The sequence below is a fragment of the Penicillium subrubescens genome (assembly GCF_028828155.1).
Source record: "Penicillium subrubescens strain IBT 31985 chromosome Unknown utg000002l_segment0_segment0, whole genome shotgun sequence".
NCBI lineage: Eukaryota > Fungi > Ascomycota > Eurotiomycetes > Eurotiales > Aspergillaceae > Penicillium > Penicillium subrubescens.
Genome location: NW_026643152.1, coordinates 6,722,212 through 6,739,336, shown reverse-complemented (window position 1 = coordinate 6,739,336; position 17,125 = coordinate 6,722,212). Strand labels below are relative to the sequence as shown.

The 17,125-nt window shown below is 49.3% G+C and overlaps 6 protein-coding genes across 6 annotated transcripts; 3 read left to right on the top strand and 3 right to left on the bottom strand.

Annotated features, from left to right (window-relative positions):
* Positions 1-1,311: 1,311 nt before the first annotated feature.
* N7473_003769 (spermidine synthase) lies at positions 1,312-3,078 on the bottom strand (the record flags this gene model as incomplete). Its single annotated transcript, XM_057149709.1, has 3 exons — positions 1,312-1,716; positions 1,772-2,075; positions 2,141-3,078. 3 exons carry the CDS (start codon positions 3,076-3,078, stop codon positions 1,312-1,314), a joined length of 1,647 nt encoding a protein of 548 aa, XP_057013363.1.
* A 312-nt stretch (positions 3,079-3,390) lies between these two features.
* N7473_003768 (uncharacterized protein) lies at positions 3,391-4,125 on the top strand (the record flags this gene model as incomplete). The annotated part of the gene is made up of 2 exons (XM_057149708.1): positions 3,391-3,538; positions 3,671-4,125. 2 exons carry the CDS (start codon positions 3,391-3,393, stop codon positions 4,123-4,125), a joined length of 603 nt encoding a protein of 200 aa, XP_057013362.1.
* A 588-nt stretch (positions 4,126-4,713) lies between these two features.
* N7473_003767 (uncharacterized protein) lies at positions 4,714-6,895 on the bottom strand (the record flags this gene model as incomplete). Its single annotated transcript, XM_057149707.1, has 7 exons — positions 4,714-4,850; positions 4,902-5,181; positions 5,233-6,279; positions 6,331-6,366; positions 6,418-6,565; positions 6,624-6,694; positions 6,752-6,895. The coding sequence occupies 7 exons, from the start codon at positions 6,893-6,895 to the stop codon at positions 4,714-4,716; spliced, it is 1,863 nt and encodes a 620-aa protein (XP_057013361.1).
* A 2,897-nt stretch (positions 6,896-9,792) lies between these two features.
* Positions 9,793-12,046, bottom strand: N7473_003766 (SET domain protein; the record flags this gene model as incomplete). Its single annotated transcript, XM_057149706.1, has 4 exons — positions 9,793-9,943; positions 10,003-10,274; positions 10,838-11,255; positions 11,322-12,046. The coding sequence occupies 4 exons, from the start codon at positions 12,044-12,046 to the stop codon at positions 9,793-9,795; spliced, it is 1,566 nt and encodes a 521-aa protein (XP_057013360.1).
* An 840-nt stretch (positions 12,047-12,886) lies between these two features.
* N7473_003765 (ubiquitin-associated-like domain-containing protein) lies at positions 12,887-15,670 on the top strand (the record flags this gene model as incomplete). Its single annotated transcript, XM_057149705.1, has 8 exons — positions 12,887-12,973; positions 13,039-13,107; positions 13,177-13,210; positions 13,266-13,421; positions 13,481-14,725; positions 14,783-15,237; positions 15,311-15,460; positions 15,518-15,670. The coding sequence occupies 8 exons, from the start codon at positions 12,887-12,889 to the stop codon at positions 15,668-15,670; spliced, it is 2,349 nt and encodes a 782-aa protein (XP_057013359.1).
* A 340-nt stretch (positions 15,671-16,010) lies between these two features.
* N7473_003764 (putative nuclear distribution protein RO10) lies at positions 16,011-16,770 on the top strand (the record flags this gene model as incomplete). The annotated part of the gene is made up of 2 exons (XM_057149704.1): positions 16,011-16,242; positions 16,364-16,770. 2 exons carry the CDS (start codon positions 16,011-16,013, stop codon positions 16,768-16,770), a joined length of 639 nt encoding a protein of 212 aa, XP_057013358.1.
* Between the last annotated feature and the right edge of the window lie 355 nt (positions 16,771-17,125).

Here is a 17,125-nt window from a genome sequence, read left to right as displayed (position 1 = left end):
AGGACAGTTGAACACCAACAAGAGTCAGAACAGAAGGCCTGTGCTCCATGGGGTCCAGAAGTACCAGTGCGTATCTTTTCCTTTCCTGTCATGTAGCACCGTTTCTGGATTTCTCGTTTTCAATTTGCGGTCGGTTTGAATCCAAACTCCTCGTCGGTCTGCGCTCGTGGTGGCGAGCTATTTCGATGCTTTGAATATCACTGGTAACAATCCACTGCAGTGTCTCAAACTGCTCTGTCCATGCATCGAAGGTATTCTTGTGGTGAAGATGGCTGCCGTAGGATAGGCAACTGCAGCAGTGCGTTTACGATTCTGTGCGATTCAATAGTCAGTCTAGATACGACTCTGAGGTAATAGTGCGTATCCCGTTGTCCCATGATTGGCTCACCTGACAGGCCTGGCTGAGAAGCTTGACTTGGTTCCAGGAGCGTGAGGATTGAGAATAGTGGTTGAAGGAGTAAGATTGAATGTGTGAAGCTTGGAGGAGCGGTTTCCATAGGCTTTTTTTGCATGCTCATTTCCCCTTGTCTCTTGCTAGTTTGCTCAAGTGGAGCCATTCGTTTGGATGTGCCCTTTTCGAACAATTATCTGAGCTTGTCACTGGCTTTCTTGTCCAAGACAAGGGCCTCTAGCGTCCAGGCCAGGAACCCGAGTGTTCTTCCATCCAGCACTTGGAACTTGCTGCCTTTCCAAATCGGATCAACGCAGCTTCGGTCACTGCACTGCGTTTGTGACGTTGCGCCGCCGATGAACTTTCCGCGCAGGAATTCATTAAATCAGTATCTCCCGTCGCAGGGAATACATCGGCATTTGATGCCAATACTTTGAGTCAAATAGAATAATATAAGACAAGAGTACAGGTAAGTCATCAAAGCCCCAGAAGGCAGAGGACCATGACAAAGAGCTTCCTGATCTTAACAGTAATCTGCCGTATCTAGACATGAAATCATGATATGGCCTCAACCTTAGATGCGAGTATATAATGAAGCAATTCAAGAAGCTTGGACTCGACCCAGGTCTGTTCCTGGGGAGGATTGTAGAATCAAGATCGACTGAGGAAGTTGGGGAGAACTGCCACTAGATAAATGGCCCTCTTTCTGTATTGGTGTATCGTGCTTTCAAACAGCAGGACACTTCTGGTTGCTCATTGTGTCAGATCTTGAATGAAGTTGTATACGCGAAGGAAGGTGCCCGGGCAGGCAATTAGTTCAACATGTCTTTCTTTCATGAATTGAAAATCTCAACTAGATGAGTAAATAATTATAACATAATACAAGTCTTCTTTTGTGTTCAAACTCGGTATTCGGCCATTTACCAGTTCTCCCACACGGCATCGGGAATAACCTTCCTCATAATCTCCCAGTGCTCCAGGGCTCCCCGGTCCCGGAACTTGAGCAGCCGTCCGACTTGCTTCTCAACCAACACAGCCTTTCCTTTCTTGGGAATAGTGGAGAATACGGCCGGATCAATCTCGTACTTCGGGACAAGGTAATTCTCACGCGACTTGCTGCCCAGGAAGTCCGAGGGGATCGGATCCCGGAACTGGAGAGGGGTGTTGGAGCTCTTCTTGCAGAAGAAGACCATGTTGGTGAAGTCTTGGGTTTCGTCACTATTGTCGACCTGTGATTCACGGAAGATACGGCATGAGGGGAAGACGGCCTGGATGGTACGGGCAATCAGACCCGTGGGGTAGAGCTTGAGATCTCCAGCATAGTTCTGTAGACGGTCAGAAATCTAAATCTCGTTAAGAGGCGTATGATAAGGGTCTTACAATAGCAATGACACCATCATCGCTGAGCAGGGAGCTCAGGTCCTTCAAGAACTCCCAAGTAAAGAGCTCGGCGGGTTCAGCGCCACCCGTGAAGACATCGTGGATAATATAGTCGTACTGGGGAGATGGCGATTTCAGCGCACGCTTGACGAATGTGGTTGCATCTTCGATAGCGGCGACATGGTTTGAGGGAAAGTTGAAGTATTGGGTTGCAAACTGTTGCACCACAGGGTCAATTTCAACAACGGTAGTATCGATGCCATGCTTCATGAGAGCTGCTGGTGTGGTACCAATGCCAAGGCCACTGTGAATCGTTTGTCAGTCATTCTTCAAATGGTATACGTTCGGTAAGGAACCATCAAGTCTTACATCACCAGTGCCTTGCTATCAGCATCAACACGGGGGCCACCGTGTTCAGGTTCAACCAGTCGGACAGCCTCAAGCATAGCAAAAACTGCGTAGATGGGGTCCTCAACCTCTGGGTGATAACCCGGAGTAGCCTTGGTCCACTGTCCACCGAGGAGACTGTGGTCACATCGCAGCACCCGGAAGCCATCCTGATGGTTCTCGAGAACCGAGATGTATCCAGTGTAGGACTCCTGGCGTGCCAGGAGGGAGTATCCCTCCTTCTGAAGAACGGAGTTCACGCCACTGATACCACCCAAGTGGACATCAGAGGTCACCGAGAAAAGCAAGGAGGGGATGGCCAGGAGAAGAATCTTCGACGGGATCACAGCAGCGTACAACACAGCAATCAGGAATTGCAAGCCAGCACGAGAGAAGACAATGGTGAAGCCAATTGCACGAGCCAGGACTGCTCGGGCAACGTGCTCGCCAAAGGAGTAGACAACGTATGAGCCAAGCAGGGGCACATGCTCAACAACGAGATCACCCTGAGACTCCAGATGCAAGGCATACTGAATCTGCTTACCAGCAACGGCGACGGTGAGCATGACAAGAGGATAGTAGCCAAACAACTCAGTGATGACTGGACCAGCCGGGTTTCCAAGCTTAGAGCTCTGCTGCATGACAAAGTACTGGACGGTAGGGGTCCAGAAAGCCAGGACCGGAAGAATGATGGCAGCGAGGCGACCAATGCGTCTTTGGATCTGATCTTTCAAGAACCAGCCAGCGCCAGCGAAGATGACGACACCATAGCTATGGAAGAGATGCGATGGCAGGGAACCATAGACAGGGGAGAGCACCAGCACCATCACAGGGGAGTAGAGCGCAAGGATGAACAGCAAGGCAATTCCGGAGAAGAGCCGCTTGACATCGATTCGCTCGACAAATTCCTCGACCGACATGATTCCCAAGTGTTTGGAAGTTCTTGGGGTCACGGTCCGTACAAATAGATATCAGCCAAGGAGGCGTGTTCGTCTAAAAGGGGTATTAGCGGGGTTCCGCAGTCAATCTCTTGAACAGAGATCGACGAAAATGCCCAAAAGCAACCTGCATCAGGATTTGAAGCGAATGATGGACGTACAAAGCTCAGTTCGACAGCATATCAAGTTGAGGGAGAAAAAAAGAGCTGCGGAGTGGCAGAAATCAACGCTTTTGCCGCCCACTTCCGCGTTCCCAACTTCCCCTCATCCCCACATCTCTGAAACGACTCCAAGATGCCACATTTCCCCATGAGTACAAGAGTCCAGTCGAGCCAAGATGCATCCAGCGATGCGCAGAATGTCTCAATCAAAGTCAAGAACCGTCGGAAGCGGTACTTGGATCTGCATCCCGAATACTTTACGGCAGATCTTGAGCTAGCCGGTCCGCTTGCTCTTTCCTTGCTACAAGCTCAACACCTGGTCTCTGTGGTTCTTTGACACGGATTCTATCGTGCAGGGCTGACAGCAGAGAATTGGTTTACATGCTAACCGATGTGGAAATGATGATTTTTAGATCCGTTGTTGTACGATCGCCTCATTCGTCGATTCCAAACCCCCCAAGAAAGAGAAGCACAAGGGCGCGCCAAGGGCTTCTCCGGAGTTCTGCAGACGGATCTGATGCGGTCCGAAGCCAAAATGGAGGCTCTTGCACACCCGGATCCCAACGCCATGCTGAGCTACACGCGTGGTCCCAGCGGGGAGATATTGGCCGAGGATCGCGATGATATTCCGGCCAGCAAAGAGGAGGGTGAGAAGGCTTGGCAGTGGGAGATGGGACTACGATTCATGCGAGGCGACGACCCAGACTTTGACTACACGACTGTCGATGAAAATGACGAATACGATGACTGGACGGAACAACAAGATAAATACTTTGAGGAGGAGGAACCCGAGTGGGTGGTTGGTGATGCTCGGGGTGAGGATGCTCAGGCCAAGCTGCAGGGCGAGACCGGCATTCAAGATTTCTGAAGGGAAATACTGGCCATAATGCTGTTATATACTTGAAAACTTGAAACCACCGGAGGAGGTTGGCGCATCTCCTCGGCATGCTGCTATGCCCAACCTGTCTCGCCTCCCAAGACAGCGGACTGTAGATAGCGATAAAGCGTGTTTCGAGACCTTGTCGGTTCCCCTCGCGGTGTCATGCTGACACTTAGGTCCTTCATGGTCTTGGCCGCGCACTGGTGAATCTCTTCGCACCCTGTGCTTGGTTTTCCTGCTCGCCGCGCCGAAGTCCAGGCATGCCGACAAGTCCCTGCCAAAGGGCTTGCTTTTGCGGCAGTGTGTGTCTATCATATGTGACTTCGATGATATCCCATTCGACTTCCAAGGAAGGCGCTAGAAATAACCCGGGTTCCGTTGCTAACCTAGTGTGAATACCTCTAGGCCTCAAAAGGCGCGGAGGCCAATATCCTATCCTTTGAAAAGCTTCATCGACATAATGACATATGAGGGAAAGACCATTTACACCAAATGGCTATGCTGTATCTATCTCACTACAAGGCTTGCCTGAGGTCTTCGTTCAATTCGTATATACATTTCGAGGACTTCCTTACTCTAAATATTTGCGATGGCTTCTTTGCCCCTCGCCACAAGTTTAATAGCCTGTTCCTTGAGCTTGAACTTCTGGATCTTGCCGCTTGCGGTCTTGGGGAAGGAATCAGCCGGTCCGAGGAAGAAGACATATTTAGGAACTATCAAGGAGGTTAGCAGCCATCTTGCTTACTTAACGCATCAGAACTTACCTAGGTGGTTGCTTAGCTTTTCGCGCACCCAGTTCTGGATCTCTTCGGTGGTAATAGACTTGGAACCTTGCTCTCGAGCGACCACAAAAGCAGCAACAACCTCGCCATATCGCTCATCCGGAACTCCAACAACAGAGACATCGCCTACGCCGGGATTCGCGAGCAGGCAATTTTCAATCTCCAATGGATGAATATTTTCACCGCCACGGATGATCAAGTCCTTGATTCGACCGGTAATAGTCACGTAGCCGTCTTCCGACATAGATGCTTCGTCTCCGGTCTGAGAATGTTAGCCAGTTCTCTGAAGGGGTTTTCTCAAGTCAAAACTTACATGCATCCAAACCTTTCCAGCGCTATCGGCGATCATCACTTCCGCTGTCCTTTCGGGATCGTCCCAATACTCCTTCATGAGTAGGTAACCACTGACAGCTAATTCACCCCGCGTCCCAACGGGGAGAATGTGGCTTTTGTCTACTGGGTCCACGACTTTAGCCTCTACATGTGGCATAAGTCTTCCCACAGTGTTGATTCTCTTGTCAATCGGATCATCAGTAGTCGTCATCGCCGAGACAGGGCTAGTCTCAGTCATGCCATAGCAAATGGTTAGTTCCGTAAGGTTCAGAACCTTATGGAGCTTCTTCATCAGCTCTGCAGGGATACTGCTTCCAGCCGCGATACCGGTCCGTAAATATTGGAAACCGTCGCTCGAGATCTCTCCAGTCTCGATGAGGTTCAGTTCCTCCAGGAACATCGTCGGAACACCATAGAGTGCGGTACATCTCTCTTCTTGGACTGCTTTGAGTGCCGCACGGGCATTGAAGGATTCAGACGGGAAGACAATTGATGAACCGTGAGTTGCTGTTGCCATGTACCCTAGGATACAGCCAAAGCAGTGAAACAATGGTGGCGGACAGCAGACGATATCATTCGGGGTCAGAAGCATGCGATCCCCGATCTGTGATCCATTGTTCAAGATGGAGCGATGGCTTAAGCAGGCTGCCTTTGGCATTGCAGTGGTACCAGAAGTAAATTGGATGTTGACGATATCGCGGGGGGAGAGATTTTGTGGAGGTAATGGGCGGCCATCAGCTGCTAACTGGGACATTATTGAGGAGAATGGCGTTAGACTGCGATATGAAGATGCATCGAACCGACCAGCAGAGTTGTCAACCAGAACAATCTGTTTGAGCGAGGGGACCGATTCTGATTCCAATCTCGAAGATGCCAGATTGCCGACCAGATGCTCAAGGAGCGGGACATTGCTGCGAGGGTCTTTGCGAGGGAGATTGGACTCGGCACTGATGATCAAGTGGCTGGACTGGAGGTGACTTAGTGCAGACACCACTTGTGCAGCGTTGAATGAGGGATTGAGCGGAACCTATATATATGTCAATGAATGAGTCTTCCCATGACTGGGCCTACGACTTACAAGAATAGCCCCAAGTTTGAACAAAGCATATGTTGCCTAATATCAGTCAATATCGTTTCTCCTACAGTGAAGCAGTCCTTCGCATACCACCGCATATTCCATAGAATTTCCCAGCATAACTCCGACTCGATCGCCCTTTTTGACCCCAACAGACTCTAACCCGCGGGCAAGGGCGTTGCTTCTGGCATCGAGGGAGGCATAGGATACGCGATCGTTCTGGTGTTTTGAGACGACACTAGTCAGATGTTGGTTAATGTTTTGATAGCTCCAAAAGATCTTGGTGAAGAACTCACGCAGTTCTATCGCCATGTTCGGCCACGATCTTCGCAAAATGTTCACCGACAGTCGACTCAAGCAATGGCGGCTAGATACGGCAATACTGTTAGCCTCTGACCTTCTCTTCAATTTGCAAGAGACTCACAGTAGACGGTCCTTGAGCATAGCTGTTTGTTAACAAGCTTCTCCGAGGAACCTTTGATGGCGGGTTCTTCCCAAGGGGTGTGCCAGAGGTTACACGACGGCCTCTGGCACGAAGTGCCGCGACGATCCCTCCGCAAGGGCGCATGATGGTGGTATCTGAATGCTAATTTGCTATCACCGAAGCTTCATGACTCTTGATGGGATATGAGATGCAAATCTAGCAGCAGGTATGTTGGAATGATCGTGTCTCAGCACATATGTGGTCTTGGGCCCAATGTCACCTCAGCAAGGGTAGCTGGAAGCTTCCCCGCACTAACCGCGCTGCGGGGTCGGGTGGGTCCGAGGTTCCTGCAGCCTTTCTTCAAGGGACATGCTGACTACCTAACTAGAACAAACAAATCGATTGGAAAGAATGGAAGTTGGATTCTGAGACCTAGTATACGTAGAAGAATATTCTTGCCTGGATTGTGCTGCAGTGGGCAATAAGCAATTGTATGCAAATCAAGATGTACTACGGGTTGAATCACATGGGGCGGCTTGATGGGTATATAGATCGTGCGACATCATCAGAGAAAGCTGAAATCACCTAGATCGGTCATGAAATATGGACTGTCTAGCTTTTCAAAGTACAAGAGTATCCTCAATAGCAGAAAAATCAAAATTTCCAGTATTAGCTAGCGAATGGCCACATCAGACCAACGCTTAGACGCTTAGGGACGGTCATTGGGGTATCGAAGACTATTGTTTCTGCACTATTTCCACGAGCGTCCTATCTTTTGAAATTTTGACACCCAGCCATACTGTGATTTATCTTGGCGTTGTTTCACACTCTCCGGAGAAGTTAGACAAAGCAAGTTCCAATTCTGTTGTTAATTTTAATCTTGGAATATAGCTAGGTATAGTTTTCTAACATATTGTCTCTGTAACGGAAAAACTTTAATATTGACCTTACTGGATTCACTGCTCAATTGCTTCTGAGTAACAAAGCAGGCCAAATGCCCGGTTGTAAGGTAATAGAGTACTTGAATTCTGAATACTGGAAGTCGTCTTTAAAGAAAGAAAACGAACACAAAGTACGCAAATTTTGGAATTGAAGTATAATCAGAAAAAAGGCAGTGCTCTGCCTGTCGAAGTGCAAGCAAAGTTCATACCAAGTGTGTTGAGACCTTAGGGGCCTCACACGAATGTATATCCCTTGACAGTGAGCAAGGACCAAATGTATTCATCAGGTGCAACTAGAAACGGTATCAGGTTTGACTGATGCGCCAGCAGATGAATCTAAACTATGACTTGATTATTTCAGAAATATAGAGGACGGGATCGGTTTCCAAGGCGTTAGCCGCAGCAATATTTCCGTCATCGTCGGTATGGTTACAGCCGCCATGTTGCTGGAATTCGGCGAAGAGATTTTGGTCCTGAGGGAAGTTGGAACTAAAGAAAGATTGAAGAGCAATTCCAGGATTTCATTTGAGAGCGTATCTATGAGACGCTAGACTTGCCATGTCGCAACACGAGCATTCCGACTTGACCGAACAGATGGGGACTGTGTGGATGCCAATTTACCTTGACCCAGTGATCCCCTCAGCTCGGCAGTTCTTCGTTTCTTTCTTTGAGAGTGAGAGGAGGATCACAGAATCAAAAATATTAGCAATCCAAATCTCAGACCTTTGATCTATCAAACTATTTGCCGCTAGGGCATGAACTGCGGAACTGGACTCGGCAGTACGGAAATTAAGCGCCACCGATCTACAAGTTCCTCAGGGTTCAGGCTTAGCTCGGCTCACTATCACCGGGAGAGAAAGGATTAACACGATCCAGGTACCACTGTTGAGTCTTTGATATGTTTGTAGAGGGTTGATAGGTTCATTCACTCAGAACCCTCTTTCAGCTGCGGGATATTGCGCCTTCGTCTCTGGTTCACAATGGCCCCAGAAAAAAAAAGGAAAAAAAAGAAGGTTGATTGAACCATATAATAGTAAGAACCTTAGCAGACTTGAGGTTTTTGACGTATTTACCCTACTCTGTCAGACTTGAACCTTCCAAATCGTCATCATGATTGGATCGTGGACTGCAGCTTTTTTGCTTGGACTAGCGGCTTCTTCTGCTGCTGCTAAGACCCCCGAGAAATCCAATCGGTCTCTCAAGAGAAGGGCTCCCGGTGTGGACCGTGTGGCACACAATGTCATTCCCCTGAAGCCCGTGAACAGCGTGCGGCGTCACCACACAGGCCGTCGCCGTCGCCAATCCCCTGGCAATGCCACTGCGGGTCTCGGGGCAATCAACAACCCGGGCCAGGCAACTATGTCGCTGAGGTTGGATGGGGTAATGAAACCTTTAGCATGATCTTGGATACCGGACCGAGTGATACTTGGATCATCCAGGAAGGGTTCCAATGTCTTGATAGCACTGGAGCTCCCACAGCTGTAAGAGTCACCCGACCGCATTTACCATATCAGTGTTGATTCTAACTCTTCACGCAGAAAAGCAATTGCCAGACTGGTCCTAAATTCAAGGGAAACTTTACTGGTGGTCAGATTGAGAATGTGAACTTCAATATCACCTACGGTTCGGGAATTCTGACGGGCAAATTCGGCTGGGAGGATATCACCATTGCCAACGTTACTGTCAAGGATGCCCAGGTAGCAGTTGTTGACCAAGCATACTTCACCTTCGGTGTTAGTGGCTTGTTCGGATTGGCCTTCGCGTCTTTGACCAGCGAATTCCCTGGCTCCGACCCAACCAAGAACAACCCGACTCACTATATGACCTACGAGCCTGTTTTCTACAAGATGGTTGACCAGCACTTGAGCTTGCCTACCTTCAGCTTTGCTCCTGATCGTGATGGCCCCAATGGATACTTCTCCGTTGGTGGTATCTCTCCTGTCAACACGACGGGTAAAACTGCCTCTGCTTCTATTCTCACCGTGAGTTGTCATCTGTTTGCGTTGAGAAGAGATGTGTCACTGACAAACTGCATAATTTCTCTCCATTTCAGAGCAAGGATACCCGCTCAAAGCCTTCTATCAGCCGACCTGACTACTACTACATCAACATCGACGGTGCTATCGTTAGAGGAACCAACGATACCAACTCCTCCTCTTCCCCTCCTTCGTCGGCTTTGTGGATACCGCTACCACTCTCGCCATGCTTCCGAGTGGTAAGATCCCAGACCACAACCCAAGTCCGCTCATACCTAACCTTTCCTTCTCCCAATAGCTATTGCCATTTCCATTGCCCGCTCGTTCAACCCACCTGCTACCATCGCCTCGTCCACCGGATTTTATGAAGTTCCCTGCAATGCCACTGCACCCAAGCTCGCCATCACTGTGGGCGGCATGAACTTCCCCGTTAGCGCTGACGACCTCATTGTGCGACCTCTGCTTGATCCGGCTACGAACCAATGTATTGTCGAAGTCCAGGATGGTGGGGGCGATTATATCCTTGGTGCTACTTTCTTGAACAACGTTCTTTCGACCTTTGATTTGGGTAACCTGGAGGTGAGATTTACTGCTCTGTCTCAGTAGCTATAATGGTAATGAGCAGGTCTCAGTGGGAGCTGGGGATTTGCCGGTATGAGATAGGAGAGGAGGAACTGGAGCTTCCCGAGCGAGGTTGGCAGCTAGGTGGTTGATCTTTTTTTTCCCTCTGATCTCTTCCCTCGAGCCCAGTCACTGTTATTTAATCATTTATATCATTAAACAATTTTAATTTTAATTTTACTGAACACCTTTCGTTCCTAATCCGACATTTGAGACCTGCTGAAGTGTTTGAATTCGATTAGAATGCTAATGAGAGATTGTTGGAAGAGGAGATTGTTGGAAGAGGCTTTAATTTCAAAGATAAATTAGCATATTTTATTGTTTGTGAATAAATCTCAAGAAAAACTGAACTGATTGCCAACAATAAATACGTACCAAGGACATAACTGAAAGTCCAAAAAACACGTTCCAATTTGAGAGGCATATTACATCGACTTTGGGGGAGGCCGGCAGCATTTCTGACTACCACAATGACAATATCTCGATATCCAATATTCTGGACCGTAGTGAACTGTGATCTCGTCGAATATTGAAATATCCCGACAAACCTTAACAATAGTCGTGACTCTATCACCAATCATGATCGACTCGAAGTAGCAATTTGACTCACAGTGGTGATTGATAAATCGGGTCCAGTTCCCAAGATGTGCAGATGTTGTATGGGCGAGTGGGTTTGGGCCAAGCATTCCCTGGCTCCATATTGAAAGGAAGCCCGACTGCGCCATAGAATAGATGTCGTCATTACAAGTCCTGGTGATGGGAATAACCTCACCTAAATATTCACCCAAGATAGTGCCCTCCTTGAAGTTGCTCAGAGCCCGGACTCCGGTTCCTTTGATAGGATACTCTACCAGTTCGATCAAATCACCAGCCATGCTCTCGATACGGCAGTCACAGATTTTTTGTGAGCCACAGTTGAAGCAGGTTACCAATTCTGGCTCTTCGCATTTGCAGACCTTTGGGCATCTGCAATCCGGGCAATCAGATGTCCCACCAAGCTCGTGGCATGCGCAAATCTTCCTGCACACGCACGCCATACAGGGTCCCATCTTCTTGGGACGCAATAAGGGATGCTTCTGCCCTTTCCGCGAAGGCTTGAATACCAACCCGTTGATGTTAGTTTGTGCCTTGCCGGCGTGAATAGGGCGCTTGAGAAAACCATCCAGTGTCTGGACTATATGGTGAGGATGCTCCGTTCCTATATTCAGCTTTGGGCTGACTGCTTCGAGCATGTCTGGAAAATCAAATTGGAGGTAGATAAGAAGCGGTCCCCTCCAGTCAATGTTGCGAGATCGGACAAAAACTTCAATACTACGCTGGTTAGCACTGATTAGCTTTCTTAGCTCGTCCCAGACAAAAGTCGTTTCCTCGAGATAGGCGGTTCGGAAGGCTTCAGAATGCGCGCACATGGTGAATAAGACCCATCCATGCCTGAAAAGCCAATTGCGACACCGATTGACATTTGGAAATGGTTCTGTTGGTTGGAAAATGTGAGCATACTTGTAGCATACAGCATGATCTAAGAAGGTTCGAACCGCTGCACAATGCTTATCGTAAAGCTCTACTTCCTCAAGAGATGGATCTGCGGCAACGATCCGTTCCATATGCCACGTAGCATTGAGATCCCAGTATATGGCCGACATGATCTTGTGGGACTTAGCGATCGCTTCTTGGATTTGTGAGCGTGGGAAATCCCCTTCAGCCATTTGAGTCTCCATTTCGCGAATCTCTGGAGTGCTGGTGGGGGAAGTGGACATGATTTGTTGAAGTAATGATGGGCAGTAGGGTAGTCCTGATGAAGGTGGAAAATCAAGGGTCCTAGGCAGGCCTTCGTTTTTATAGCTGCGTTCCAATACTGCATTCCACTAATAGTCAGAACAAAGCCTATGTTTTGCAATGGCAGAAAGCTTTGTGTCTTGTGCTCAAAGGAAAACGATGGCGGCTCATTATGGTATTTGAATGATATAAAATCATTGTTGACACTGACAATGAAGACAAACAAGAGTCAGTCTTCGGAGGGCACAAATTGTTGTACAATGGAACAAAGCAGCACCGAATCCAGTAAGTTGATGGACTCTCGATGAATGGGAAGAAAGGAAGAAAGTTTGATGACATGGAGATTACCCTGGTCGAGTTTTATCTCTTTTTGCTTGACAGTATTCAATATTAGTGTTCTATGTTAAGTACAGGAGCGGTGTTTTTACATGGCTAGAACTTAGTTAGCCTATAATACTCCGTACTGTAGTTGATCGAGTCTATCACGCTGGATAGAAATTCGCCTCCATGAATTGATAAGTAACGAAAGGTTGGTGAAATTAGACGAGGCTCCGTAGTAGATAATGACATCCAGTGCTCTTCCAGGTGAGAATGAAATTGAGAATCTTCAAAAGGTCGAAGCCCCATAGAGGATCACGGAGGAAGAAGGCCCGAGAAGCGGGAAGGGGAAAGCGGAACGGCGCTTGGCGTCATGTGGTGGGGAAGAGCTTCCGATGCGACATGCAACTCATCTGCGATTTGCGGTCCACAAGTTTGTTGCCATGCGCGTTCAGTGACACCGTTAAACTCCGTTCCTCTAGCCAGGTTTTCATTCAGTAATCATGGCCACCGAACCGCCCGAGGATGCGATCACGAATTTCGTCAGCTTCACCAGCACCACGCGCGAGCAAGCTATCAGCTTCCTCAAGGTCCGCTTTCTCACTTCTTGCTCACTATTTACTTTCCAATTCGATCTAATGTCACCGTTCAACAGGCAAACAATCTTGACTCACAAAAGGCTATCAACGCCTATTTCGAAGATCCAACGGGATCATCACTAAAGGTGAATCGAACAGCAGCGCCTAGGTTAGAGTATCGGGGACAACAAGCTGACTGAAGCTTTGTGCACTAGACAAGCGGTCTTTACAATGAGAACAACACTTCGTGTATGGAACCCGGTCTCACTTCATCTCAACCAGTTACTGATGCAGTCTTTCACAGCGTTCGGATACGGCCAGCAACACAATCCTCCCCGAGTACCCGCGACAGCTCCCCCTTCCCGCCCTCCGTCTCGAGTGAATATGCATGAACAGACCGAAGCCGCCGGATTTGAGACTACATCTGTGACAGCCGTGAAAGCTGCCCAGGATACTGCAGGTGAGGCGCACGCCGATGTTGAGATGGAGGGGAAGATGCTGATTTGTGGCGGAACAAAGAACCCGCGCCTTCTGGACCGGGACTGAGTCTGGCCGAGCGTGAGGAGCAAGAGCTGCAACAGGCGGTCGCAATGTCCCTCAATCAAGAAATTGGACAGCAAGAGTCTGGAGTCACAACAACCAGCACCCAACAACCTCACTTCGGAAAAGCCACGCGCGACCATTATGACGAAGAGGTTTGGGGGATGACTCTTTTCAATGAAACCTCCCAGGAAGTCATGCTTAGTCCTGACCCTGAGGACCGAAAAAGAGTTGAGGGCGAGCCGGCATTCATTCGCCCAACAAATGACAACCTTTACCTAGGTGGATTTCTCACGATTCTACACGAGATTCCACTGGCTCGCGAAGCACTCTTGCTACGGAATAAGATGCTCTTCGACTATGGACAAGAACCACAATGGTGGAGTGGACAGACGATCAATCTTCCAAAGATCGTGACGGTTCATGATCAGCACAATGGGGACAATGACTGGGACGACGTCATTCACGAATCACAGCGACTCATGGCGTTCTTGGACTCGACACAGCGTGCATTTGGCAGCGGTGATGCCCTTGCCAACCTTAGAAGCATTACTTCAGTTTCCTCGGACTCAGAAGAAGTCGTCACGAGATTTCTGGAAACCTGGCACGCAGCAGCAATCCGGGCCGCACCAGACAGCCCTCTGACGACAGCATTCATGTCACACGCCTACAAGCGATCTCCCTTTGACGCAGGGGATGACACCATTTCGAGAGAACTCTTTGTATTTGAGCCCGTTGTCGAGCAGGAAAGTGGCCAAACCCTTTACGATCTCTTAGACACCGCCATCTGGAGTGATCGACCTGGGGAGGAACTTGATGACGTCTGGCTTGAGCATGTGGGTGAGGTGATTACCATGAAGCTCGACTCCTATAACAACGGAAAGTCCGTGAATGTCAAGGCGCCCGCCATCTTCTACCCAGACCGCTACATGAGCAGCTGTCGAGAGCTTGCACGTGAGCTCCGCACTAAAAGGTTGCGCGTTCAGGAAGAGATTCAGCAATTGGAGGCACTGATGTCTCGTTATACTACCCCTCAAAATGTGAAAGGAAACCTGACGATCAAGGAGCTTCTTGCCAAGGCCGCAGCCGCGACTTCAGTGGCCCTATCAACGACCCAAGCAAACGACGCAGATTTAATAGAAACAGAAACATCGACCGAGAAAGCTGACCGAATTGCGAAGGAGCTTTTGGCAATTTCTGACAGGATCGACTCTAAACTCAAAGGTATTGTCCGGGTCACCGAGGAGATCAGAAGTCCATCTGCTAATCCTTGAGCTATAGATCTGGATGCTAGAAAGCAAAGCGCCATGGAGACCTTGCGCAGTTACTCCAAAATGCTCACCGAGGCACCGGAAGCTCCTGGCGAGCCTCCTCTCCGCAGATACACCTTGCGGGGCGTGTGCACGGAGCCCCATGTTACATACGTCCTGAAACGGGCAGAAGCCAACGGGTCTGGTGATTTAATGGACATTGATGGCCAACAAAGTCCTGGTGATCAGTGGTGGAGAATCAGCTATTCCACCGAAGATGGGAAGACACGCCAGGCTGCAAAGCGGGAAGCGCAAGGCGACTCTGCGGCCACTCAAGATGGCGATGTCATCGGGTACACAGCCCGCAAGGTGCGCGAGATTGAAGTTCTCCGAGCGGCTCGCGAAGAGTGGAGGTCAGTGTTGCTTGTCTATGCAAGTGACGCAGCCGTCAATGCTCAAGTAGAGGCAGCACCTACTCAACTTCGGGTAAGACATCTAACTCTTTTCATGGGCCCAAAGTTGCCAAAGATCAGGGGGCAGCGGGCTAACCATAAGTTAGGGCTTCGTGGATAAGGATAATGAGGCTTTTGCGGCCGAGTGTGAACGAAGCGCCGCCAACGCATCAGAAAAGAACGACCAGCATCCAGCCCAGATGAACGATGCCAACGATCAGCAGCAGCCGGCACCGCCACCGCAACCCGCTCAGCAGGTAAACGTCTTTGACTATCAGGTTTCGAATTTTGGTAATGACAGTGATTGCGAACAGGAAATGCAGGAGAGGAAAGGGTCAATCCTCCTAGGCACGAGTAACGGGACTAACGGCGTGGGGATTTCTCATGCCCTGGATGATGATTCGGAGTGGCACGTGGAAGGTGATACTGAAATGGCTGACCACGTTGAGCATACGAATGGCTCTTGAGCTATGCGGGCTCATATGAGTGATGAATGAACGAATGGCATGGAGAGATCAGCAGCGGTTAATGTGTACATATAGGGCTGTCTGCCAATGCCGAGGAGCGATGAAATATCTCTATTTAGGCCAAACAAGCATGGTTATCTCATCAAAGCATTTTATAAGCAATCTTGATCCTTTGTAAATCCTGCCATTTTACTTCCATGCTTCTCAGTCGATAAGATTGTCCCCACGTTTGCTGTGTTTGCACCACCCGAGAGCTGTCCGTCAAACCAACAGCCTACGATCACAAACAGACTGCACTTTTCAAACTCACTTTTCCTCGAATTATTCCGTGTCGCATACAATGTCTCTCGAAAGCGAAGCAGTCGCTAGCGCGACCATCGAGCTCCTCGAGGCGCGTTTGCGCCGTCTCTCCTACCTCCTGACCGGCGGCACCGGCTGGACCGGCGTCCCATCAACACCAGAGAAGCCCGCCTCGCTCGACGAAACAGTATCACGTCGACTTGCCCGGTTAGAGCGAGAATTGGAGAAATTGAGCCGGAACGTCCCCGCAGTGCGCGATGTGATCCAACTACGTATGTACAATCGCGTACCGTTAACCCGTTAACGTCCTCTGCCAACATCTCTCCTATTCCTGAAAACTACACCTCTAAACAAAACCAAGAATTCATATTGACCATTCTCCAATTTCCCCAGACGACCGCTTCCCAGATCTCTTCAACCCGCCCACCCCCCACGACATCCCCGAAGACCTCACCCCCCGCACCCTCTCCTCAATCGTCCTCTCCTACGCAACCGCCTTCCCCGAAACCGCCTCACGACTTACATCCCTTAATGACCTGCCGATCCCGGACGCATCATCCTCGGCGGCTTTGATCGCGCTACAGCCACAGATAGACCGTCTCGCGCAGACACAGACCGAGCAGGCAGCTGCCGTGTCGGAACTACGCGTGCGCACGGCACGCGTGCTGCAGCGGTGGTATGAGGTTGGGGTTGTGGGGAGTGGAGAGTGTTGGGCTGAGTGGGAGGGGAGATTGGAGGGGGTTGAGAGAGAGGTACGGAGGAGGGAGGTTTTGAGGGCGAAGAGGGAGAATGAGATTTGAGTGCAATATGCATTGTATTGCATTGCCATTTGCGTTTTGGATTTGATGGTAGATGGGGGCGGAGATACAGTTGAGATTGCTAGGCTGATGTTTGTTTTTTTTATGATATCCTCGGTGTTGCTTTTTGAGGCGCTTGGGAGTTTTTGTATGATACAATTGAGACATAAGTGTATGATAAGAAGATAATGGATATGGTATCTGTCAATTGCTCATATGGTGACAAGGTACGAGAAGGCCGTTTGCACCGGAACTCGGGTCTTTGATTTCAATTGCTAGACTTGAGACCAAGGCACTCGGCATTAGATAACCGAATACCTCTCCTCTCAGTCATTCCTCATCCCTTAGAACCTATAAA